The sequence below is a fragment of the Tenrec ecaudatus genome, chromosome 11, assembly GCF_050624435.1.
Source record: "Tenrec ecaudatus isolate mTenEca1 chromosome 11, mTenEca1.hap1, whole genome shotgun sequence".
Lineage (NCBI taxonomy): Eukaryota > Metazoa > Chordata > Mammalia > Afrosoricida > Tenrecidae > Tenrec > Tenrec ecaudatus.
This window is the reverse complement of record NC_134540.1, coordinates 105548594-105575941: the sequence shown is the minus strand read 5'-3', so window position 1 is coordinate 105575941 and position 27348 is coordinate 105548594. Positions and strand designations below refer to the sequence as shown.

At 41.8% G+C, this 27348-nt stretch overlaps 2 protein-coding genes across 2 annotated transcripts in view; one reads left to right on the top strand and one right to left on the bottom strand.

Annotated features, from left to right (window-relative positions):
- The window catches only part of UBAC2 (UBA domain containing 2), a 208263-nt gene that overhangs the window by 41268 nt on the left and 139647 nt on the right, over nt 1-27348 (top strand). The gene's annotated exons all lie outside the window — the stretch shown is intronic.
- Nucleotides 10823-11818, bottom strand: GPR18 (G protein-coupled receptor 18). The gene has a single exon (XM_075562617.1). It carries the CDS (start codon nt 11816-11818, stop codon nt 10823-10825), a length of 996 nt encoding a protein of 331 aa, XP_075418732.1.

Sequence of the window (27348 nt, the reverse complement as noted above, 5' to 3'; positions counted from 1 at the left end):
AATTATCATTTTGTCATATCTTACTCTGTCCCACGTCTCCCTTCCCCCACTTTTTGGTTGTATGTCCCCCAGGGAGGAGGTCAAATGCAGGTCCTTGAAATAGATTTCCCCTTTCAAACCCACCCTCCCTATGCCCTCCCAGTGCCACGCCAATGGTCCTGAGGGGATCACCCGTCCTAGCTTCCCTGTGTTTCCAGTTCTCATCTGTACCAGTGTACCTCCTCTGGTCTAGTCAGGCTTGCAAGGTAGGATTCGGATCATGACAGTGGGGGTGGGGGAGTGGGAGGGGGGAAGGAAGCATTTAGGAACTAGAGGAAAGTTGTATTTTTGATCATTGCTACATTGCACCCTGACTGTTTCATCTCCTCCCCAAGACCCTTCTGTAAGGGGATGTCAGTGGCCTACAAATGGGTTTTGGGTATCCACTCCGCACTCCCCCGCTCATTCACTATGGTAAGATTTTTGTTCTGATGATGCCTTATACCTGATCCCTTAACACCTTGTGATCACACAGACTGGTGTGCTTCTTCATGTGGGCTTTGTTGCTTCTGAGCTAGATGGCTACTTGTTTACCTTCAAGCCTTTAAGACCCCAGGCGCTATATCTTTTGATAGCCTGGCACCATCAGCTTTCTTCACCACATTTGCTTATGCACCAGTTTGTCTTCAGGGATCATATCAGGGAGGTGAGCACAAATTGATATGGTTGTTTTGTTCTTTGGTGCCCGATAACTGATCCCTTCAGCACCTCTTGGCCACACAGGCTGGTGTGCTTCTTCCATGTGGGCTTTATTGCTTCTGTGCCAGATGGCCGTTTGTTTACCTTCAAGCCTTTAAGACCCCAGATGCTATCTCTTTTGATAGCCGGGCACCATCAGCTTTCTTCACCACATTCGCTTATGCACACACTTTGTCTTCAGCGGTTGTGTTGGGAAGGTGAGCATCATAGAATGCCAGCAATTGTATAATTTTGCTTGACGTGATTGAACTATGAAATGATGTGTGTGTGTATATACATAAAAATTTCAAAAGTACAAGAAAAAGTTTGAGGATTGGCTTTTCTGTTTCTGTATAAAAGGCGTTGGCATTTTAATAGGACGCGCATTGCATCTTTGGATGGTATTGCCATCTTAACAATATCAAGCCTTCCAATCAGTGACCATGGAACATCTTTCTGTGTATGTAAATTTTCTTTAATCTCATTCAGCAGTGTTTTATAGTTTTCATTCTATAACTCCTTTGTATGTCTGGTAGTTTTACTAGGTATTTTGTTCTCATAAATGGTATTGTTATCCCAGTTTCTCTTTCAGGCTCCTCATTGCTGATGTTTTGAAACTCAGCTTATTTTTATTTGACCTTTTACCCTGCAGCTTTGCTAAGTTCCTCTATTACAGCAGCTCTCAACTTGTGGGTCATGACCCCTTTGGGGTTGAACGACCCTTTCACAGGGGTTGGTCGATTCATAACAGTAGCAAAATTAAAGGTATGAAGTAGCAATGAACATAGTTTTATGGTTGGGGTCACCACCACATGAACTGTATGCAAGGGCCACGGCACGAGGGAGGTTGAGACCACTGCTCTATTAGCTCTGGAAGTTTTCTCGTGGGTTTTCTATATATAGGAGCCTATCACTCTCACATTTTACTTCTTCTTTTCTCACTTGGTCATATTTTTCTTGTCTTATGTCTCTGCCTAAGACTTCTGATTCCACAGTGAATGGAATCGATGAGACTAGGCACTATTGTCTTATTCCTGATTTCCAGGGAAAACTCCCAGTCTCCCTCCATGAAGTGTAACGTTTGCTGTTGTTTTTCACACATGCCCTGAACCATACTGAGGAATTTCCCTTCTATTCCAATCTCCTTAAGGGTTTTCATTAAGAAGGTTTGTTTAATTTTATCCAATGCCTTTTCGCTTTTTTTTAACTTTCACTATTGAAGCTTCTCTTCTGAAGGTTCACTAGTAACTAATTTATATTTTCATTCATCCTATTTGACCTTTCAGCAGTACTTTAAGTGGTTTTGACTCCCCTGCATTTTCACGAAACAGCCCACCACACAACTTTCTCCTGCTTCTGTTTGCCTGCAGCTGCACTCCTAAGTTTATTCTGAGTGGTTTCTTGGGGGTAGCACATCCACTCCCACGGCTTCAACAACAGCTAGCAGTTGTAGTTTGTTTCCTAATTCTCTGTTTCTCAGCCATACTACTTTTCTAATATTTTTGGAGGCATTTTCTAATAATTCTGGTCTAAAAACTCATCATGTTTAAAATCCAAGACCACAGGAGGGGCAGCATCAGAGCTTAACTTGTGAACACATGGTTTGCAGAAGGCTCTGGATGACAGTGGACGCCCACAATCCCCTTGCGGGGTCCCTACAGGGATGAAGCCTCCAGTGAATCAATCCCCTCTGACCACAGTCGAGGGGTGGGAGTAGCCTCGCTCTCAGACGGAAACCACTGTAAAGTCCACTCTGGCAGAGGGAGTTAGGTGAAAATGTAATACCTTATCTTAAAGTTGTTTCAGTTGTTAATACTTTCTGCTTTTTTTTTATTGAGGTTTCTTTGCTTCGTCGTCGTCGTTGGTGGTGCCTTTGTTTCGCTTTCTTTCTGTTTGTATTTTGTATATGAGATCCAGAATGTGTAAATCTATAGAGTCAGTAACTGGATTAGTACTTTTTACCTAGGGCGTGGCTGGGGAGGTAGTAGGAAATAGGGAGCAACTACAGTGAGCACCAGCAGAACACGTTCTGAAGTGGATTGTGGCCACGGCAGCACAGCTCTTCTCCCTGTGACTGGCTGACTGAAGTATTGATACCAGGAAAACCATAAGAAAAAAGTATGTAGACCTTGATGGAGCATACCTTGAGAAACAATAGGTTCACGCTTTAATAATTTTGCTTAATAAAGACCTTTATGATCTTACAGCAATAAAAACTCAAACCAACTCTTCATATGTGGAAGCACTCAATTCTGACTTTTTCTCTTTTCCTACTCTCTCCTCCTGCTCTGCTCCTCTTTAAGTAACGCTATTTACGTTTACACAGTCACTGGAGATCAAAACAAAACAAAAAACTCTCCCTGGTTTTATTAGTGGTATAGGGCACCAGATCTTAAATAACTCATTCCTTCATTTCATTCTCTCTTCTATCATCACTACTCTAATTTTTTCTGCAATGATTTTTACAGTAAATCTTGTAACCTGTCCATTTTAAAGTATGTCAGTGCCTTTTATAAGTTACACACGATGGTTAACATTATATGTCAAACTAGTTAGGTTATGATTCTCATTGGGCTTCCTGCTTATTTATAGTGTAGTTTGGTGAGCTTAACCCTGCTATGCTAAAGCCTCTTTGTGTGAGCTAGCACCTGGGGCAGCACATGGGCTACAGAGCCTGTAGCAGATGCCTTGAAAGACAGTGTTGAATGCCCCTAGGACTCGTTACCACAGCCCCCCTCCACATTTTAGCGTCTAGACCTATAATCAGACTATAATCCAGTTCCAGCAAACCCTAAGAGGTGAAGTACAAAGTATGGCCCAGAAAGAAGTACACTATACTCCAAAAGAACTGCTCGATTCCTTAGCCCTCAAACCTAAACAGTGGTCTGAGGGGCTTAAAGACAAAAAGAAGAAAGTGAACCTGAAATGGACTTGGAGTCTTGTGACAAACAAGTTCACTTCAGACATACACACACACACACACACACACTGCTCGACTTTTCTAATACATACCACTAGAAACCTGGTGGGTATATGTGGGGATGGCTGTTGAGGGTGTGGAATAGTGGTGAAAGGAACATGAATTTGGATCTGTCTGAGTTTATTGGTGTGCGCCACTAAGCACAGATCTTTTTTCACTGGTTTCAATTCAAGAAGTTAGAAAAATACCTACTCGTTTATTTGGTTGGCTCACTGAAACCTGTATGAAGTTTTGGCCTACACAAAATCAAGTCGAAATGGCAGATCGATCTGCCTTGGTATACCACAGAAGAAGGTATCCAAAGACTTAGGGAAATTGGTATGTAGAGTGGATTGATAACATCCATGAGCCCATCCTTTACTAGATGGTGATGCACAAACTTGGGAAGGGCCCCAGGGCCCTTAAACATGGCTGTGATGGCTATCTTCTGTAAGTCACATTTGCCGGTGGGAACTGCCCTAAATGAAGTAGGGCACCTAGCTGCCGTTGGTTGGTTTGAGCCTGTGGTGGCAGGGGCCATGTGATAGCACTTAATCACCAAAGACAAGGCAGGCATTTTTACCAGAGTGGAGAGCAGAGTTAAGCCATATAACCTCAGAGTGAAATAGGTTTGAGATCTAAATATTTCCTTGGTCTCTACAAGCAGAATAATTCTTGGGTCAGTGACTGGCCATCTAACTTGAATTGTCAGAGTGTAGAGCAGTGGTTCTCCACCTTCCTAATGCCCCAGCTGTTTAATACAGTTCCTCGTGTTGTGGTGACCCCCCAACCATAACATTTTCATTGCTACTTCATACCTTTAAGTTTTCTACTGTTAAGAATCTGGCGACCCCTGTGAAAAGGCCGTTTGGTCCCCCAAAGGGGTTGCGACCCACAGGTTGAGAACCGCTGGTGTAGAGCTTTATGGCCTTGTCATTTCCCAGAGTGAGCCAGTTTATAGGTCTACCTACTTCAAGGCTAGGTTCCGATACTATACTGCCAAAGTCCTGATAGTTTCAGTTGCTTTGTGTATACGTGACTGGTGGGCATATGATAAGGAAGACTGAATAAGAATCAATGCATTTGGATTATGTTGCTGGTGAAGAATATGGACCAGCTTATGGACTGCCAACAGAACAAACAAATCTAGGACGTCCAGCTAGAATGCTCCTTGAAAGCAAAGATGCGAAGACATTGTCTCAAATACTTTGTTTTGTTTTTCTTGGATATGCTATCAGGGGAGACCAGTCCCTGGAAAGGGACATCATGCTCGGAAGAGTGGAGGGTCAGTGAAAAATAAGAAGGCCCTCAATGCGATCGATGGACACAGTGGCTGCAACAATGGGCTCAGACATAAGAACGATTGTGAGGGTGGCGCAGGACCGGGCGCTGTTTTGTTGTGTTGTTCACGGAGTCTGTATGCATCAACTGGACCAGCAGCACCTCACAACAGCAGCATACTGCTAAAAATTTATATCACTGACCCTTCTTTCAGACTTCCCCCAAAGGACAGTCTTCTTCTTAGGAAAGTGGCTGATTATTATAGGTCTCTCAGGAAAGTGGCCATTTACTAGGGAAAAGGAAATAAATCAGACATTTTGGAGAAAACTGGACACTGGCTCTGAATTAGGGAACTGACCCTAAGGCAAGGAGACACAAAGCATCCCTGCGGCGTATCAGTAGAGCAGGGATGTGCAGAAATAGTTTATTTCGGAGCTATAAGTGCAGCGCTGGCCCCAATGAGGTAGATGTTAAAGATGACCCAACTACCTCTACGTTTCAAAAACTCCTGCACCACTCCATTCTCCCTGCTACCAACCACCCCTCAGTATGCTTAGTCCTTGCGCCTCAAAGCGCCATCTTTACGCTTCAACACTTTAAATAGGTTTTGTGCACCAGATTTACCCAATCCAATGTGTTGTTCGGTCTCTTGACTGCTGCTTCCATGAGCATTGATAGTGAATTCAAGAGAGACAAAATTCTTGACAGCTTCGAACTTTTCTTTATTTATCATATTACCCGTTGGTCTAGTTGTGAGGATTTTGGTTTTCTAAAGAAACATAAACATTGAGTTGTCATCCATACTGAAGGCTGCAATCCTTGCTCTTCATCAGCAAGTGCCTCAAGTCCTCCTCACTTTCAGCACGCAAGGCTCTGCTGTCTGCACATTGTAGGTTATTAGTGAGTCTTTCTCTAATCCTGATGTTCCATTCTTTTTAAAGTAGTCCAGCCTCTTGGATTACTTGTTCAGCATACAGATTGAATAAGTGGATTCCCTTGTTGTATTTACAAAGCTGTCTGTCCAGGTTCTGCATGAGCGCAATGAAGTGTCTGGGAATTCCCATTCTTCTCAAGGCTGTCCATAGTTTGTTATAATCCACACAGTCAAAGCAATGTGTAAGGTTTTCAGTGGCTATTTTTCCTAAAGTAAGCAGCCAATTCCTTCTTTACTGTTTGTTCTTAGTCAGGAAGCTCTGCTGAAACCTATTCACTTTGGGTGAAACCTGCTCACATTTGGTGACATCTTTCCAGTATTCTCTGCCTTCAGGCATGATGCATCTGGCATCAGCAGTGATAGGCCTTGTTTCATGTTCACTTCTGATCCAGCCTGCTTTTCTGGCAGCTCCCTGTCAATGTACTGCTGTAACCATTGCTGGATGATCTTCAGCAACATTTGACTTACATGTGAGACTAATGGTATTGTTCTTTTGAGTCATTTTCCTTTGGAGTGATTACTGGTATTCCGTCAATTCCTGGAGCCTTGATTTTGGCTAATGTCTTCAACACAGCTTGAACTTCTTCCTTTTTAATCATTCGTTGTTCTCACTGGTTGTAGAGCCTTGCAAATCCCAAATCCACAGTTTATGTAATGTCTGCAGTGCTTCTTAAAGTAGGCGGATACCACTCCTTCTGGTGCCCTGGAATGAAGCAGGGAGATGCTGCAAAAACAGATACCTACTCTTTATTCTGGATTATGGTCTGTAGTACAAAATCTTTTAATGGCAATGGGACGTTGAATAATTTTTTTTTCTGAAAAAGGTGTAGTAGGCAAAATATGTGGGAACCTGTTAACTAACTAGGCTATAGAAGCTAAGAAATTAGGTCAAGTAATAAACTACCAGCTCAAGGCAGAGGTCAGGCAGAGGCAAGCCAAGTTCAGATCAAGAGTGAATTTTGGCAAAGTTGGTCAGCACAGCTACAGAGAAGCAAACTGTTTGAAAGTGAGAAAAGTTGGCACACTGGCACTCGTATAAAGACCTGAGTGCTGTACCAGTGGTATTTTATAGTGTCTTTAAGAGGCCATTGCATCATTCTATTAAGCTAATTGCTTCAAGTTGATGGAGAATATGGTAAGATCAGTAAATTCCATGAGCATAAGTTTGTGTACTTGTTAGTTGTATCATCTTATCTGCAAGTCTGACTTATAATTAAAAAATCATTTTATTAGGGGCTCATCCAACTCTTATCACAATCCATACATACATCAGTTGTGTAAAGCACATTTGTACATTAATTGGCCTGGCATCGGCCCCTGGCATCAGCTTCTCATTTTTCTCCCTTCCTCCCTGCTTCCTCCTCCCTCATGAACCCTTGATAATTTATAAATTGTAATTTTGTTATATCTTACACTGTCTGACTTCTCCCTTCACCCACTTTTCTGTTGTCTATCCCGCAGGGAGGAGGTTATATGTAGATCCTTGTAATCAGTTCCTCCTTTTCACCCACCCTCTCTCCACCCTCCTGGTATCGCCACTCTCACCACTGGTCCTGAAGGGATCATCCACCCTGGAGTCCCTGTGTTTCTGGTTCCTATCTGTACCAGTGTACATCCTCTGGTCTAGCCAGATTTTTAAGGTAGAATTGGGATCTTGATAGTGGCGGGGTGGAGGGGAGGAAGCATTTAGCAATTAGAGGAAAGTTGTATGTTTCATCGTTGCTACATTGCACCCTGACTGGCTCATCTCCTCCCTGCGATCCTTCTGTAAGAGGATGTACAATTGCCTACAGATGGGCTTTGAGTCTCCACTACGCACTCCCCCTCATTCACAATGATATGATTTTTTGTTCTTTGATGGCCGATACCAGATTGCTTCGACACCTCGTGATTGCAGAGGCTAGTGTGCTTCTTTCATGTGGGCTTTGTTGCTTCTGAGGTAGATGGCCGCTTGTTTACGTTCAAAACTTTATACCCCAGACACTATATCTTTTGATAGCCGAGCACCATTGACTTTCTTCACCACATTTGCTTATACCCCCATTTGTCTTCAGCGATTGTATCGGGGAGGTGAGCACACAATGATAATGATTTTTTGTTCTTTGATGCCTGATAACTGAACCCTTCGGCACCTCATGATCACACAGGCTGGTGTGTTCTTCCATGTGGGCTTTGTTGCTTCTGAGCTAGATGGCTGCTTGTTTACCTTCAAGCCTGTAAGACCCCAGATGCTATATTTTTTGATAGCAGGGGACTATCAACTTTCTTCACCACATTTGCTTATTTACCTGCTTTGTCTTCAGCGGTTGTGTTGGGAAGGTGAGCATCATAGAATGCCAGTTTAATAGAAGAAAGTATTCTTGCATTGAGGGAGTACTTGAGTGGAAGCCCAGTGTTCATCTGCTACCCTAATACTAAACCTATAAATATATGCAAATAAATATATTTCCACGTCCTCATATATAAATATATTTGCATATGTACATGCCTTTATTTAGACCTCTATAAATGCCCTTTGCCTCCTTGCTCTTTCCTCTATTTTCTTTTACTTTACTCTTGTCCCACAATCATGTTCAGCTTTCATTTGGGTTTCAGTATTTCCTCTCGGTTACATTACCCTTGATCATGTCCTACCAGGCCTCTTACACCCTCATCACCCCCAATTTGGATCACTTGTTGTTCCCTTGTCCCTGGATTTATTAGCACCACTTCCTTTCCCCCCACCTCCTCCTCTCCAATGTTCCCCTGGAACTGTTGTTCCCGTTGTTTTCTCATCCAGATTGTTCATCCAGGCTATCTTATGTAGACAGACCTGCAGAGATAGTGACATGCACAAAAACAAGACAGAGAAAAACCAAGCAACAAAAGAAAACAATAACAACAACAACAAGCCAATGACAAACAAATAAACCCAAACACAACAAGAAGAAAGAAAAACTTGTAGTTAGTTCAAGGACTGTTTGTTGGCCTTTAGGAGTATTTTCTGATCAACTTTCATGGGGCGCCAAGCCCTGGCTCCAAAGTCTATTTTGGGTATTCCCTGGGGAATTTGTTGCTCTGTTCCCCTTGCTGTTCTGTTGCATGCCCTTAGTGTTTTGCCTCAGTGTGGTGGGATCAGATTGGGTGCAATTCCCACACTGTGTCTCCAGTGCTGTCCCCTGTAGGGCTATGGGTCACTGAGGGATGTTGTGTCTCATAGTGGGGTCTACCATATGGTCTTCTCTGAGGATTGGCTGCTCTGAGCAGGAATATGGTCCTCAAGGCTTGGTGGGCCAGAGGTGATCCATTCTCTCTTCCTCCCCCTTTATTTGCTCCTGTGTGCTCTGATCAGACATATCCCTCTCCAGGAGCAGATTCAGTGCTGTCCTCCGAAATAAATTCTTCTAGGGGGAGGGGCAGGTATCCACGTAGTTCGGATTGGGGCCGGCCCCTCAGACCTCTCCATTGGTTCCCTATTCTGTGCTGGCATGTTGCATTCACATCTTGGAGTACTGGGTGGAAGCCTGGTCCCTCTTTCCCTGTGGAGACATAAACAGTACCCTCCCTTTAGGTGGGTTAGTGCACTGTTCCCCCGCTACCCATTTCCTTTTTATTTTTTTCCCTTACACACCCCCTCGCCCTTTTTAGTTGTATCCCTGGATTTGGTCTGGCTCCTGCCATACTACCTGGTACTCGCCCCAGGAATGTTTGTATACAGTAGCTTTTTCTCTACAATTTTTTTTAAATTACAGGTCATGCATAGTTCAAGGAGCTATGTATAGGTACCAGCTTGACAAAGTGTGGAATTTGATAGTTAATGTTATGTGTCAACTTGATTAGGTTATTATTTTTTAGTGGTTTGGCAGACATTGAACAGATTGCTTTTCCATAATGTAATTTAAAGTTATCGTTTCTATAATATGATTTGATGTGATCAACCAATCAGTTGTAAAGGAGTTTCCTGTGGGATGTGGCTTACATTCATTATGCATGGGTTTTCTGGTAAAGCTGCTCTTGATCCTGCAAACAACATGTTATCATTTGACCTTTGTTCTTGAGAATGGAGCCAGCTGCTGCTGCCTAACCTATGATTTGGGGATTTACCAGCTCCTGCAGCCCTGTGAGCAAGCAGCCTGCTGATTTTGGGTTCATCTGCTCCAGCAACCATGTGACTCAGAAGAAGCCTCCAGCCTGACTCTTGGCTTACAAATGTGGGAGTTGTGATCCTCATAAGCTATTCCATTGAGCTAAATCTCTAACAACCCCTCCCCCTTTACCTCCTGTGTGCGTACACATATATATTTGTATATTCATATATATGCCGTGAACTTTATGTGTGTGTGTGCCTCACTGGTTTTGCTTTCCTAGGGAACCCAGCTTAAGGCAGAACCTTTCTTATTATATTAGTCTTCCTTTCAAAAACTTTTAAGTCCTCATTTGTTTCAGAATAAAAGTTAGACTCCTGAAGATACCACTGAAATACTGGGAATTACATTGACTTTGCTTACTAGACAGACCAAAGTAGAGATTCTACCTCTGCTACTTACTTGCTATGTGTGGTATCGAACAAATGAATTCTTCCTAATTTCTTTCCCAGTCTCAGTTTGTAGTTGAAGTATTCTGTACTTCATAGTGGAGAAGATGAAATAAATTCACTTTTGCAATAAACCGTAGACTCAAACCTCTAATTTATTGGAGGTTCTTTCCCTTTCTTTCATGATCTGACCCCAACCCAGTGTTTTAAGCCACTTATTAAAACAAAACAAAACAATTTACTCATTACGTGAATGTTTCTACAAATAATAATATCCAACAAAAGAGTTTCTATGGTTTATTTTTTCTAGGAAAAAAAGCACTTAGTAATACAGAATATCCTTCAAGCTTACCATAGGGTAGTTATAAAGTGGATTTTGAAGAGATTGAAGGGGAAAAATAAGCAAAATTTCTTATTATCATAGCATTTCACTATTTATATTACTTAGTGATCGTAGACTACCCGATCGAAAACTTTTTCTGCGCACACTCCGGATATAATTGCGGTACAGCATAACACTAATGACTCGCGCTTGAAATTGTTTTGAAACAATATAGTAGAGAATAACATCCAGGCACGTGCTGAGGTTCATGAGAAAGGTGGTAAAGGCTCCCCAGGGACTGTAACTGTTTTCTTCCCCTCCCAGCATTAAGAAAGCAAAACAGATGTGGAAAGGCGTAAAGCAGACAAGCACTTGCACCACAAGAGTGATGATGATTCTGATAGACTTCTCCTTGACTTTTGGTTTCAGCTTAGATGTCTTGCCATGAAGGAGACTGTGAATAATGACCAGGTAGCACCCAATCATGATGAACAGAGGAAGCAAGAAGAAAAAGACCAGTCGAGTGAAGTTCAATATGTTGATGGCTTTCAAGTGGATAATGTCAGAAATCTTTAGGCAGGTGGCTGGCTTGGAGGCTTTATCTGGGTCTTCATATAAAAATAGCAGAGGGACAGTGGTCATTAGAGTCATAACCCAGATTCCCACACATGCTAGCACAGCTTTACATGTTTTTTTCAGTTCTTTGGCGTATTTTGGCTGCACAATGGCCATATATCTGTCAGCACTAATAAAAGCAAGAAGCCAAAGAGCAATACTGGGGTACAGTATTGTGAGAGCACCGAGAATATGGCAGAAGTCCTCTCCAAACGGCCATTCATCTTTTGCATAATAGAACATTCGGAAGGGTAAGCTCAGTATGAATATCAAGTCCAGTAACGCCACATTCATCATATAGATCGTTACAGTCGTTCTCTTCTTGGTGGTGCAACTGAAAACCCATAACGCGGTGACATTAACGAATAATCCGATTATGAAGATACAGCTATAGAAGACGATGGCAGCAATTTTGTATTCCTCTGGGTGTGAGGCGTTAAAAGCTCGAGGCTGATCTTGATGGTTAGAAGTAGTCATCTTCTATCTTCTTGGTCGGCATGGTCTTAGAAACTGAAAATCAAAATAGTTAAGAAAATGGAAGGATTAGAAATACACTGAAACAGTATTGAAATATAATATTTTAACATTCGCATACTCTACTTGTCATTAGTGAATTTAAATGTTGGGAGCAGTTTATTGAGCATCAGTATATGTTGTCTTGTTAAAATAAAGATAATGACCATGACTGGCTAATTATAGAATATTTACAGAAATTTTCACTCAAGTGAAATTTTTTTCCATTGTTTCAATACATGGTATATACTTGGTAAAAATTTGCTGACTTAATGAAGCGAGAGAAGAAACCTTTGGAAGAAAATTTTGCATTGTTAGCCATTATCATTATCATCATTATTATGATTCTTAAAACAAGTGACAGACTCTTCCTTCATAATACTTTCTTCTCTAAATTATCATGATCTGGAGAATCAGATCAAGAACTTGCCTCTTAGAACACTAGATAAGCATTTTTAGAATGCATACTTTGGAGCCTTGTGCTGACCGAGTCTTTCAGATTGTGTTTACCCACGACTTACAAGCTAATTACATGTGCTGTAATGGTGCACAGAAAACAACAGTTTCTAAGAACCTTGAAAATAATATATTTTCAGTATAATTTTTCATTTACTCTACTTAGATATAGAAGCAAAGGAATTTTTGTCAAATCAAATTTTAAAGTCTCAAAGACAAGTGTTAAGAAATGTGCGCACCCAACCCAGGGACAAGGGAACAATGACTGGTTCAAAACCAGTGTCAGGGAGGGGATGGGATGACTGGTAGGGAGCGACCAAGGGCAAGGAAACTGAGAGGAATTACTGAAACCAGAATGAAGGCTGAACATGGTAGTGGGACAGGAGGAAAGCATTAAGGAAATAGAGGAAAGGAGTAGGAGGCAAAGGGCATACAGAGAAGCCTAAATACAAACATGTACATATGTAAATATATTTATGATTATGGGGGGATATAGACCTATGTGCATATATTTATAGGTTTAGTAGTAGGGTAGCAGGTGGACATTGGGCCTCCTCACGCACACTCCCTCAATACAATAGCACCTTGCTCAGCTAAATGGTCATTCCATGATATCCACCTTCCCGACATGATCACTGAAGACAGACGTGTGCATAAGCAAACGTGGTGAAGAAAGCTGATGGTGCCCGGCTATCAAAAGATATAGCATCTGGGGTCTTAAAGGCTTGAAGGCAAATAAGCAGCCATCTAGCCCAGAAGCAACAAAGTGGTAGTACATGGAAGCAGCACACCAACATGTGTGATCATGAAGAGCCGAGGTGATCAGGTTTCAAGCACCAAAGGTGGCGGGGGGAGGGGAAATCATATCATCATGAATGAGGGGAGCACATGATGGGGACCCAATGCCCATCTGTAGACAACTGGACATCCCTTGCAGAGGGATAGTGGGGAGGAGATGAGTCACTCAGGGTTCAGTGTAGCAATAATGAAACTCACAACTTTCCTCTAGTTTTTAAACGCTTCCTCCCCCAACTATCATAATCCCAATTCTACCTTGCAAACCTGGTTAGACCAGAGGATACACAGCGGTACAGATGGGAACTGAAAACACAGGGAATCTAGGACAGATGAACCCCTCAGGACCAACGGTGAGAGTGGTGATACCGGGAGGGCAGGGTGGGTAGAAAGGAGGAACTGATCATAGGATCTACATATAACCTCCTCTCTGGAGGACGAGCAACAGAAAAGTGGGTGAAGGGAGACGCCAGGCAGTGTAAGATAAGATAAAATAATAATTTATAAATTATTGAGATTTCATGAGGGAGATGGGAGCGGGAAGGGAGGGGGAGGGAAAAAAGGAAAATAGCTGATTCCAGGAACCCAAGCGGAAAGCGAATTTTGAGAATGATGAGGGCAACGAATGTATAAGTGTGCTTTACACAATTGATGTATGTATGGATTGTGATAAGAGTTGTATGAGCCCCAATAAAAAGAAATGTGCGCACTTGATGTGTATACAGAAATTAATTTCCATGATCAAAAAATGTGGAAAGTAGTGTGATTTTTAATGGAAAGTAGTGTGATTGTACATGAATACTACTGACCCTTTAGTGTTAAATTTCCACCACCCATGTTGCGACACCAGTAGAGGTTTTAGACATAGACTGAGCACAAAGGATGGAACCTTGTGGCCTCCCCTTGCAATGTGGAGGAGTGTGCAAAGTTTCATGTCCTGTTGCAGAGTGGGTTGTGTCTCTCATTCAGCTCGGTATCTCTCGAGCAAAGACGGGGGAGGGGAGAGGGGAGAGATTAGCAGCCTGTCATCAGTGACATCCTGGGCTGCTCGTAACTGAGAAATAATTTCAGCAATTGCTGAAATTTCTCTCCCCTTTCTTCCTTTTTTTAAAATTTGGCCAAAGTTAGTTTGCCAAATATTAAGGTTAAATAAGATTTAGGAAGCCTGTATTCATTGTAATTTTCAAATATTTGTACGACTGGACTGTTAATTTCTATCAACTGATGAAAATACTACGCAGAAAAATGAAATCACTAGTAGCATACAGAGGAGAAAACGTTTAGAGGCTTGACTCCATCTTGTACTCTGTTAAATTAACTTTCATATTGTTTTTTCTCACTTTTGGTGTTAAATTTAGACCCCCCCTTTGAACAGCCTCCCTCCTAATTATGCTGTAGACTTCCCACCACACTTATAAACCATTTTTCACTAAGTCTCTTTTTTGTTCATTACATTTGTACACTTTCTTATATGGCCAGTTTGTCACCAACTTTTGCATAAGTCATTAAAAATAGGAGTAATGCTTGCATTTTAAAGGCATTATCAGTATAAGAGGGACTCCTTAATTGTGCATTCTAAAAATGCTTATCTAGTGTTCCAAGAGTCAAGTTCTTTATCTGTTTCTAGATCGATGATAATTTAAAGAGAACAAAGAAAGAAGAGTTTGCCACTAGAAATGCCTTGCACATATGAAGCCGTGTAGAAATACTGAGAAGTCACTGGCTTTCACATCGACTTTTAAAAAGCTTTCCCTGGTTGAATAATTACCTGTGCTCTGTTTCCCCCCTTAAAAACTATTAAATACATTTTGTGAAAAAATGCATTTGAAACCATATGATAGAAAATCCTAAATATATTTATGATATATTGTATCAGCATTTCCCCAAATAAAAAAACACAAGCTAATAATGTATAACAGTACTGAAAATAAATAAATCACAGTAATTATATGGAAAGATGATAGCATGAAACATTTCAATGTCTTTTGCCAAAATGGCTTCAGGAATATAAAATTATTAACACTGTTTTTCATATTTAGTAAGTAAAGCACTTGTGGTCATCTTATCTCTGCTGAGGCTCGTAAGTGCTGCTTACCTCATGTCCGTGCCGAAGCTGTGTCAGAGACGGCCGTCTTTCAGTGTGTCCAGTAGCTTGTGTTAAGTCAGCTCTTTCTACACGCAGTATCTTTGCAAAATGCCAGATTACTTTTGTTTTAGGCTCTTTCGTAGCTTTAAACTGTTTCGAATCTAGAACCTGGTGAAAGAGATGGTGGTGATGCTTGTTCTGCCGTTGTTAAACTGCTCTGTCTCTTTCAGGAAGTACTCAGAAATAAGGGTGTTTTTTTTCTTTTTTTACTTTACCCTGGATGTGGTTTTTCCCCTTTCACAAATGATTTGTTTATGAAATCACGTTTAGCATAAGCTCCCCTTGAAATAATGGCATATATTTAAGAGACTCATACAAAAAGGGGGAAATTACTTCAATTTCTTAACTTTGATGCCGCAAGTCTACATTATCTATGGGAAAAGAATGATATTTGATGTTGAATAAGACAGAGTTCAAAGCCCGCCTTCTCCAGTGCTTCTTCACTTTCTAAGCTATGTGACTTTTTTTTTTAAGAGACAGCAGTGTCATTTTATTGGGGAGCATTATAAATCATCTCCATGGGGCATAAGGTAATTCTATAGTAGTATCAGTAGTTTAGCCAGTGGTATAAAATTTTAAAAACCTTTCAAAAGACTCACTGCCATCGGGTCACTGCCAACTCATAGTGACCCTATAGGACAAGGTAGAACTGTCCCTCTGGGTTTCCAAGACTGTTAACTCTTTATGGGAATAGAAAGCTTCATCTTTCTCCGAAGGAGGGGGCTGGTGGTTTTGAACTACTGACCTTGTGATTAGCAACCCAAGTCATAACCATTACACCACTAGAGCTCCAGTAAAACATGGTTAAGAAAAGGAAATTATATACGTATAGGCAGTTTTTTAGACCATAATACGTGAATTGATTTGTACAGATTAAAAGATTAAGTGACTACACAATATTTAGACAATGTGGCCTGTAGATAGGGCATAATTTTCAATAATACCATTCACAAAGGCAGAACCATGCCTGCTAGACTAACACATGTAACAAAAAACAAAGAAGGATAAAAATAGGAAACATGGTCATCCTGGGTCACCATACCTTGGGCACCTTCAGAGGAAGAGGTCTCAGCCAAAGTCCAGTGACCACCAATACCATGACCTTGAAGCAGTCATCTGATTCTCCTCAGACGAGGGCATTTTTAGAGAATGTGTTAATTCCTTAAAGCTGCTGCTGATGCGTTAAGGTAAAGTCTAGTTTGCGTAGTGGGGTTTCTAAGTTGAATCTACTTGGTGTGGGCTATGAAGGACGCTGTGTACCTTGAAAGGGCAGAGTCTAAAACTCCAGTCTGTAACAAGCAGTTGGGTCACAACGGACCGGATAGAAACTAGATCAAACGTGTCCAGTTAGGACCACAATATAGGCGTATTCTTTCTTTGCGGTCTACATAAGTAATGTTGAGCCTCTTTCCCAATGACTGGTTGCCCTGACCAGTTTATCCATCAACAGAATTGTAATCGTATCCTCTGAGATAGGCTTACCTTCTCCCCGACTCTTGGCTTGAATTTCTGGTGGGTTTGCTAATCACACTTGTAGGCATGTCTGTTGATTTGGGGTGACCATCTGCTTGGTCTTCTCCTTCCATCCTGAGAAACTGACCGCAGCTGAGGGAAAGCCCCTTTCTCAAAGTGGGTTTCTAAGATGCACAAGTAAAGGGGTGGTTTGTGCTCATGGAGGGGCCCTGGTGACGTAGTGGTTAGGAGTTGGGCTGTTAACTGCAGTATCAGCAGTTCTAAACCACCAGCCACTCTGGGGGAGAAAGACTTGGCTCTCTATTCCTGTCAAGATTACAGTCTCGGAAACTCACGGTGTTCTACTCTTCCCTGTAGGGTTGTACAGGGTTGTTATGAATCAGAATTGACTGGATGACAAGCGAGTTTGGTTTCAGATCAAGTTCATGGTTGCTAGGCAGGCTGTGCAACCTTGTGTAGAATCTAGACTCTAAATAAATGACCTGTGCTTGTGTCCCTACTTAGTCTCTGGAATATACTGATAAAGTCCATCAGTAGTACTGTGAGGACTCTAAGTTAGAAAACCCCACAAACCCCACTGGTTAATGTAGTGCCCAACACTTTATATGTATTCCCCTAAACACGGCAGCACCTACACAAAGCTCCAGGAAATCGCCTTTTACTTGTAAGCATTTTGAAATGGTTAAAATTTACACCTTCGCTGTGTATTTCTGCTTATCATATAGATTTATCCCCTTTAGTTGCTTAACATTCTAAGTCACCAAAGCTTTGTTTCCCTTGTTATCAGCTACCAAAAAACAAACAAACAAATTCACTGCTATAAAGTCAGTGCTGACTCTTAGTGACTCCCTGTGAGTCACCAGACAGCAACTGTTTACAAGATAGAAGAGCCTAGCCTTTGTCCCGAGGAGCTGCTGGTGGTCTCAAATGGCCCATCATGCAGATCTCATCCCAACCCATAATGACTACACCACCAGGGCTCCTATTTTATCATAAAAATGTCTCAAAATAATTCTTATGGCTTTAACCCTTTGCAAATGGCTCTGGGAGTCTGTACTGGAATAATTTACATGTTTGGAGTATTTTAGTTTTCTAAGGGAAATGAAACCAATGGGAAGGGAAGTGTTAGTTCAGATGCTGCCTTATTATATCAAGGGTTTGGTTTTTTTTTTTTTTTTGCTTTCTCTTTTCTGTTAAAAAAAACAGGAAAAAAACCCTCTCATTTTTGCTTGTTCTAAAATATTAGTTTTTAATATTTTGTTATATATGATGTTAACCTTTAAAAGAACTTGAATTTAACTGCATGCGTGTGGTTTGAATTTAAGAATTTAAGATAAATTGAGTGCCCATACTCTTTTTTTTGTCAGACAAGACAGTAATCAAAAACCACGGCCACAAACATCAGTTGGTTCTGACTCATGGTGACTTTATAAAGGGTTTCCCAGGCTGTAAACCTATACAGAAGCAGACAGCCTCAACTTTCTCTCGTGGAGTAGCTGGTGGGTTTGAATCACTGACCTTGCTCTTGGCACTTGCACACTGGAAGAGGTGATGTTTTATTATCCACCCATGGTGATCAGAATAGTCTGGCACCGGTACAGTGGCAAACATGGAGTTTACTGAAACAGAATGTAGAACTCCAGCAAGTCCATTCAAACTCTGGTAGCTGATCCTTGACAAAAGATCAAAGTCCACACAGTAAGGAAGAAGCTGTTTCTCTAACACATGTTCTGGCACAACTAGATATCTTTTGCATAAAAGTGAAACAGGATTCATATTTCACATCAGGCACAAAAATTAACTCAAAATGGTAATAGACGTAAATGTTAAGGCTGCAGCAATAGAGTTCCTGAAAGATTATGTGGAACAGAATTAGGCATACATCTTGACATAAATGGCTGGTTGAACACAACTAATAATACCCAGATGCATAAAGAAGATCATTTATGTTGTGGGACCTCCTAGATATTAAATAGTTATACCCATCAAAAGATTTTACCAAAGAGTAAGCAGAGGACCTACAGACAAGGGAAAACTTCTCTAGCAGCAACCCACGCCAACAAGGACCTAATAGGTAAAATGTACAGAAGCGTTCAACAACCCAACAACGAAATACTAAGCAACCCAACCGGAAAGTCGATATGAATGGACATTTTACAAAACAACACGGATGGCCAACAACTACCTGAAAATATGCTGGTGACTGTTAGCCATTGTCCGCAGCCGTCAAGGCGGTCTGACTCACAGCTACCTACTGAGAGATTCTGAGGTTGTGGATGTTTATGGAGCAGACAGCTTCCTCTGCCCCGGGAGCTGATAATATATTTACGCGGTCAACCTGGGTGGTTAACCGTCCACTGCTTGCCTGGCAGTGCCATGGTTGTTGATAAGTGGCTCTCAGTGGGTGATAACCCACAGTGACTCTGTGTGTAATCAACAGAAGGAAACAGTGCCCCGTGCGGTGCCATCCTTAGGGTCGTTGTGGCGGAGCCCATGATCGCAGCCACTGTGTCAATCCGCTTCCTGTAAGGTCTCCCTCTTTTTCAGTGATCTTCACAGGACTTTGGGCAAATATGTCCTTTTCTGTAGATTGGCCTTTCCTACCAATATGTCCCAAAGTGCGAGAGACACCGTCTCATCAGTCTGACTCCTAAGGAGCATTCTGGCTGTACTTTTTCTAAGACACATTTGTTGGATCTTCTGACAGTTCATGGTACTTTTCAATATTGTTGCCAACACCATCATTCAAATGCACCGATTCTTCCTTAATTTTTGTCCAACTTTCACATGCATATGAGGCAATTGACCATCTCATGGCTTGGCTCAGGCGCACCTGCATGCTCACAGTGAGATCCTTGCTCGTCGACACTTCAAAGAGGTCTTTGTGCCGCAGACTTACTCAATTTTTCGACTGCTGTTTCCATAAGCAGTGATTGTGGATCTAAGCAAAATGAAATCCTTAATAACCAACTTTAATCTTTTTTCCCCAGTTATCCTGATCTTATCTGTTGGTCCCAACAGATTCTGTTTTTCTTTCCATTCCAATCACCAGTAATTATCAATGCATCTTGATTGCCTATATGATCAATTTCTGACTGGAGGAATTGGTAGAATTCTTCAGTTTTTCTTTGGCTTCAGTGGTTGGTGTGTAAATTTGAAGCATAGTTGTATTATCTGGTCTTTCTAGTTCCTAGATGTTTGTAAATTACAGACAGCATTGTACTTCAAGATACATCTTGAAATGGTCTTTTTGAAGATGAAAGTGAAACTGTCCTCCTTGCTCTTGTCATTGCCAGCACATTAAGACCCTGTGATTGTCTGACTTCAAATGGCCAGTACCAATCCATTTCAGTTTTCTACAGCCTGTGATCACAGTCTTTATGTGTTGTAGTTCATATTTGATGACTTCTAATTTTCCTGCTTTGTACCTTCCACATTCCACCTTTGAATAAATATTTGTCTCTTATTTTGAGTTGTGCCTCATCAGCAAAAGAAAGAAGGGTGGCAATCTATTTCCCCCAAATCAACCATTGAAAATCTACTGGAGCCTAGTTCTACTCTGATATTCACGGGGTTGCCAACTAATTTTTAATGACAAAAGTGTGACACCTAGTCACAAGATTTTTATCAGAAGATCATTAGTATGGTTTGTTTACTTAGAGTTTTCTGTGTACTGTTAGTCATGCAAACAGCTATTTACCTCACCGAGCTAACAAGAATTACTATTAGTTCAAATATCTAATGCTCAACTTTATAGAATTTAAAAAATATTAAGATATGTAAATATAAACAGGCCTAGTTAAAACATGTACCTAATTCTCTAGTTTCTCTGTAGATAAAGTTTCAAAGTAAGAGGGATATGAGAATTAAATCAGTGCATTCCAAAGTCATTCACATGTGCAAGTAATCTTATTTGAATAAAGTATTTGCTTTATATGAACTAGGGGTCTTCAAACTTTTTAAACAGGGGGCCAGTTCACTGTCTCTCAGACCATTGGAGGGCCGAACTATAGTTTTTTTAAAAAACTATGAACAAATTCCTATGCACACTGCACATACCTTATTTTGAAGTAAAAAAACAAAACGGGGCAAAAACACGCGGCGGGCCGGATAAATGTCCTTGGCGTGCCGCATGTGGCCTGTGGGCCGTAGTTTGAGGAGACCTGATATGAGCTCTAAACAAGTTGACTCAGATGCATAGCAACCCTGTAAGACAGTGTAGAACTTCCCCTTGTAGGTTTCCAAGACTTTCAATCTTTCTGAGAGTAAAATAGCCTCACCTTTCTCCTGTGGAATTGTGGTTGGGTTCAAAGCACTAACTGTGAGCTTAGTCAACTATGCCACTAGGACTCCTTTTGTCTACATGAGGGGCTGTGAAAAGTATGTAGAGAAAAGCAATGAAAAGCTCGTGCAAACTTTCCACAAACTTTTAAAAGCACCTTCACATATAGGAAAGGAGCCTTGGTAGTATAGTGGTCATGTGTTGGGCTGCTAACCACAAGGTCAGCAGTTCAAAACCTCCAGCCACTCCTCTGGAGAAAGATGAAGCTTTCTACTCCCATAAAGAGATAGAGTCTTAGAAATTCATAGGGCTGTTCTACTCAGTCCAGTGGGATTGCTATGAGTCAACATTGACTTGAGCAGTGAACTTGGTTTTCCTGTATATATGAAGGTGGCTTGGTAGGATAAGCATTGGGCTACTAACTGCAAGGTCGGCAGTGTAAGCTCACCAGCTGCTGTGAGGGAGAAGCATAAGGTTTTCTACTCCTATAAAGAGTTACTTACAGAATTGCACCTGAACTGATCCCACCACACTGAAGCAAAACACTAAGGGGGTGCAACAGATCAGCAAGGGAATGGAGCGGCAAGGTCCCCAGGGAATGCTGAAGGTGGACTTTGGAGCCAGGGCATGATGCCCCAATAGACTGGACTGGAAAACACTCCTAAAGGCCAGCAAAAGATCCTTGAACTAACTACAGGCTTTTCTTTCTTGTTTTGTTTTAGTCATTGTTTTGTTGTTGTTGTTGTTTTGTTGTATATTGTTGCTTGGTTTTGCTCTGTCTTGTTTTTGTGCATGTTTTTAGCTCCGCAGGTATGTTTAAATAAGATAGGCTGGATGAACAATCTGGAGGAGAAAGCAACGGGACCAACAGTTCTGGGAGGACATGGGAAAGGGGGAGGTAGGGGGAAAGGAAGTGGTGTTAACAAACCCAGGGACAAGGGAACAACAAGTGATCTAAATTGGTGGTGAAGTGGGTGTGGGAGGCCTGGTAGGCCATGATCAAGGGTGATGTAACAAAGAGGAATATCTGAAACCCAGGTGGGGACTGAGCATGATAGTGGGACAGGAGGAAAGTCAAGGGAAATAGAGGAAAGAGCTGGGAGGCGATCGCATTTATAAAGGTCTAGCTAAAAACATGTATATATACAAATATATTTATATATGAGAATGGGGAAATAGATCTATGTGCCTATATTTATAGGTTTAGGATTAAGGTAGCAGAAGGACATTGGGCCTCCATTTCAAGTACTCCCTCAATGCAAGAATACTTCTATTAAATTGGCATTATAAATAATAAATAAATAGATAAATAAATTGGCATTCTATGATGCTCACCTTCCAGACACAGCCGCTGAAGACAAAGCGGATGAATAAGCACATGTGGTGAAGAAAGCTGATGGTGCCTGGCTATCAAAAGATACAGGGTCTTAAAGGTTTGAAAGTAAACAAGCGACCATCTAGCTCAGAAGCAACAAAGCCCACACGGAAGAAGCACACCAGCCTGTGTGATCATGAGGTGCCGAAGGTCTCAGTTATCAGGCATCAAAGAACAAAAAATCATATCATTGTGTGCTCACCTCCATGATACGATCGATCTCTGAAGACAAATGAGTGCATAAGCAAATGTGATGAAGCTGATGGTGCCGGCTATCAAAAGATACAGTGGGGGGGGGGGGAATCAGTGCATAGTGGAGACCCAAAGCCCATTTGTAGGCTATTGGAGATCCCCTTGCAGAGGGGTCTCGGGGAGGAGATGAACCAGACAGGGTGCGATGTAGCAACAGTGAAAAATCCTCTAGTTCTTAAATGCTTCTTCCTCTCCCCATACTGGGAGGGTAGAGGGAGGGTGGGTTGGAAAGGGGAACCAATTACAGGGATCTACATGTGACCTCCTCCCTGGGGGATGGGCAACAGAAAAGTGGGTGAAGGGAAACATCGGACAGTGTAAGATATGACAAAATAATAATTTATAAATTATCAAGGGTTCATGAGGGAGGGGGCAGTAGGGAAGGAGGGGAGAAATGAGGAGCTGATGCCAGGGGCTTAAGTGGAGAGCAAATGTTTTGAGGATGATGAGGGCAATGGATGTACAAATGTGCCTGACACAATTGATGTATGTATGGATTGTGATAAGAGTTGTATGAACCACTGATAAATTTTAAAAAAGCGTTATTACAGTTTCACAGTACAGAGGGGCAGTTCTGCCCTGTCCTAGAGGGTCACCTTGAGTCAGAATCACCTCGATGGTACTGGGTTTTGGTGTATTTGTTTATATAAATAAAACATTTTATAGAACTAAATAAATTAAATACTGAAGTTATTAAAAATAAATGAGAAAGATTCCAGGATGGTTAGACAGGTAAGATAATATTCAGGTAGTTTTTGGAGGGAGAAGAGGAAATGTGGTCATTGAAAGGAGGCAGGAATACTTGGGGCTACTTTAGAAGCTTTATAGTGAATGTATTTAGACAAGGTAACAATCTTTTTTCTTTTTTTTTTACATTTTATTAGGGGCTCATACAACTCTTATCACAATCCATACATATACATACATCAATTGTATAAAGCACATCCGTACATTCTTTGCCCTAATCATTTTCTTTTTTTACATTTTATTAGGGGCTCATACAACTTTTATCACAATCCATACATATTCATACATCAAATGTATAAAGCACATCCGTACATTCTTTGCCCTCATCATTCTCAAAGCATTTGCTCTCCACTGAAGCCCTTTGCATCAGGTCCTCTTCTTTTCCCCCTCCCTCCCCGCTCCTCCTCCCTCACGAGCCCTTGAAAATTTATAGATTGTTATTTTGTCATATCGTGCCCTATGCGGAGTCTCCCTACCCCCCCTTCTCTGACGTCCATCTCCCAAGGAGGAGGTCACATGTGGATCCTTGTAATCAGAAGGTAACAATCTTTATGTAAAGCATTAACTGAATTTTATTTACTATAGGAGTTACTTACATGGTTAATTGGACATGAAATAGTTTTAAATTCATATGTATGCTGTCAAATGTTAGGATGCTGATCCGTATTTCATGGGACCTTTGCAATCAGCATTATGCTCCTGCTGCCACCTACCGATGACAGTGAAAACTTAGCTCTTTTGTCCTTTGCCTGATTGAAATTGAAGTACGTTTTAAAACAGTTCTAAGGGGATTGGTGAAGGAAATGGAAGCATTGTGATGTTGATTTATAAAATATTTCTGTTGTTACAGAATAGTCATGCCCTGACTCTTCTCAAACCTTTCGGCTCATAGATGGCTTCCTCCTTTATTGTAAGCAGCCCAAACAGTTTTCTTCTGGGGGCCATGCATTCTTGAGAAGAATTTATAAAACATTTACAAGCTTCTTTGTGTTTTGTGTTCTATTAAGAGTTAAGCATAGAGGTTTGAGGTCTGTTTGTCACATTTGAAGGTAAGGAAGAATGTCAGAGCTTTCCCAGGAGGCTGGGAAACCACTGGTGCTATCAGGGACACACTTACGGTGGACTTGGTTCTGAGACATCAGTGGGTCCTCGCAGTACCTTCCCCTGCGATGTCACCTGAAGACAGTCCAGCACATTTACTGAGCTTAGGAGAATGTGTGCTAGAACACAAAGAAGCAAGCCTTGGTCCAGGATCAGAAGCCATTTTCCGTTTCTGGGACTGCTTGCTTATGCTCTGAAAATGGTTTTTCTGTATAATCATAATAATATGAAAATGAAAAGAGAACATAGACTTTAAAAAATCATTTTATTGAGGGCTCATACAACTTATGACAATCCACACATTGTGTCAAGCACATTTGTACACATGTTGCCATCGCTTTCAAAGCATTTTCTTTCTACTTGGCATCAGCTCCTCATCCCCCTTCCTATCCTTCCCTCCCTCGTGAACCCTGGATAATTTATGAATTAGTATTATTTTCCATGTCTTGAACTATCCAGTCTCTCCCCCCACCCCTTGTCTGTTGTCCATTCCTTTTGGAGGGGGTTATAGGTAGGTCATTGTGTTTGATTCTCCCTGCCCCCCACCTCCCCCTCCCCCTCCTGGTATGATCACTCTTATAGTTGGTCCCGAGGAGTTTACCTGTCCTGGGTTCCCCGTGTTTCCAGCTCGAATCTGTCCCTATGTACGTGGTCTGGTCTAGCCAGATTTGTAAGGTAGAATTAGGATCATGATAGTGGGGGGAGGAAAGTTAAAGAACCAGAGGAAAGCTGTAGGTTTCATCGGTGCTACACTGCACCCTGACTGGCCCGTCTTCTCCGCACAACCCTTCTGTAAGGGATGTCCAATTACTTATAGATAGGCTTTGGGCCTCCACTCTGCACTCCCCCTCTCACTCACATTATGATTTTTTGTGCTAGGTCTTTGATGTTTGATACCTGATCTCATCACCTCATGATCACACAGGCTGGTGTGCTTCTTCCATGTGTCCTGTTGTTTCTCAGCTAGATGGTCTCTTGTTTATCTTTAAGTCTTTAAGACCCCAGATGCTATATCTCTTGATATCCGAGCACCATCAGCTTTCTTCACCACATTTGCTTATGCACCCACTTTGTCTTCAGCAATTGTGTCAGGAAGGTGTGCATCGCAGAGTGCTGGATTATTAGAACAAAGTGTTCTTGTCTGAGGGAGTACTTGAGTAGGGAGGCCCAATGTCCCTCTGCTTTCTTAATACTGTACCTATAAATATATGTACATAGATCTATTTCCCCATCATCACATAAAAATATTTACATATGTACATGCCTGTATTTAGATCTTTATAGATGCCCTTTGCCTCCTAGTTCTTTCCTCCATTTCCTTTTATTTTCCTCCTGTCCCACTATCATGATCAGTCTTCATTTGGGTTTCAGGAATTCCTCTTGGTTACATTGCCCTTGATCAAGCCCTGCCAGACCTCCTACATCCTCTTGCCATAGGTTTTGGATCACTTGTTGTTCCCTTGTCCCTGGGTTTGTTAACACCAACACCACCTCACCCCCGCCTCTACCTCTCATATGGCCCCCAAAACTGTCTTCCTGTTCTCTGCTCCTGTTTGTTTATCTGCCTGTCCCATCCAGATACACATGCAGCAACAACAATATGCACAAACACAAGACTGAGCACAACACAATAGAAAATAAAACAATAGCTACAACAACAACAAAAACAAGGCAATGGCAGAAAAAAAGAAAACCCTATAAATAGTTCAAGGTCTATTAGTTATCCTTTACAATCGTTTTCCAGTTGCGTCTGATGGGGCGCCATGCCCTGCCCCCCAAGCTATTTCTGGTGTTCCCTGGGGACTTCATTGCTCTACTCCCCTTGCTGCTTGCTGCACGCCCCCAGTGTGCTCTGTGTCCCCAGTGTTGTTTCCTGTGGTGCCATGGGTCAGTGAGGAATATCATGTCTCGTGGTGGAGTCGGCCTTATGGTCCTTTCTATGCATTGACTGCTCTGAGCAAAAATACTGTCCTTGGGCTTAGTGGACCAGGATGTGCTTCACTCTTTCCCCTCCCACCTTGTTTGGTCCTGTGTGCTCTGATCAGACACGTCCTCTCCTTGAGCTGTAGATTCAGTGCTGTCCTCTGAAAAGAATTCTTTGGGGCGGGGGAGGGTGGTGGTGGCTGTCAACTTGGTAATGGGCCTGACCCCTCAGGCCTCTCTGTTGGTTCCCTGCTTCATGCCAGTGTGTTGCATTCTTGTCTTGGAGCACTGGATTGAGGTCTGGTCCCTCTTTCCCTGTGGAGATATAAACAACACCTTCTCCTTGGGTAGGTTAGTGCCCTGTTCCCCTGACTACCCATGTCTCCCCCCTCACCCCCAACCCCCTTTAAGTTGGCTACCATATGTATACCTGGGTTTAGTCTGGCCCCTGTCATATGATCTGGACCTCACCCCAAGGATGTGTGTATACAATAGCTTCTTCCCTAGGCCCCTTTTGAATTTTTTGAGCTCACCTCAGCAGACTCGTGTTATACTTGACCTTTTGTGCTTGGCTTACTTCGTGGTACAAACATGCAATGGGGAATTAAACATCCCTAAAAAGCAATGATGAACGCATGAAGCACATCACCACATAAGAAGAACTAGAGGAAATTGTGCAAAGAGAACATACACCTTTTATAGCCATTCTGCTTTGTGGCAAGTTCAAAGATTTGTGGGACTGATGAAGGAAAAGGTCCACTAGATGGCAGTGTTGCAAAACAAAATTCTTTATTGGCGTGTGAGTTGGTTAAACTAGGGAAACAAATCCACAGAAACTCATATGTATAAAGAGATTTTTATATAAAGGTTAAGTGTACATTAAGAAAGCATCCCAACCCAGGGCTGTGTAAGCCCACAAGTCCAACATTAGCCTATATGTCCAA

Excerpts from the sequence above, each read along its gene's own strand:
- GPR18 (XM_075562617.1), bottom strand. The coding sequence starts at position 11,818 with ATGACTACTTCTAACCATCAAGATCAGCCTCGAGCTTTTAACGCCTCA.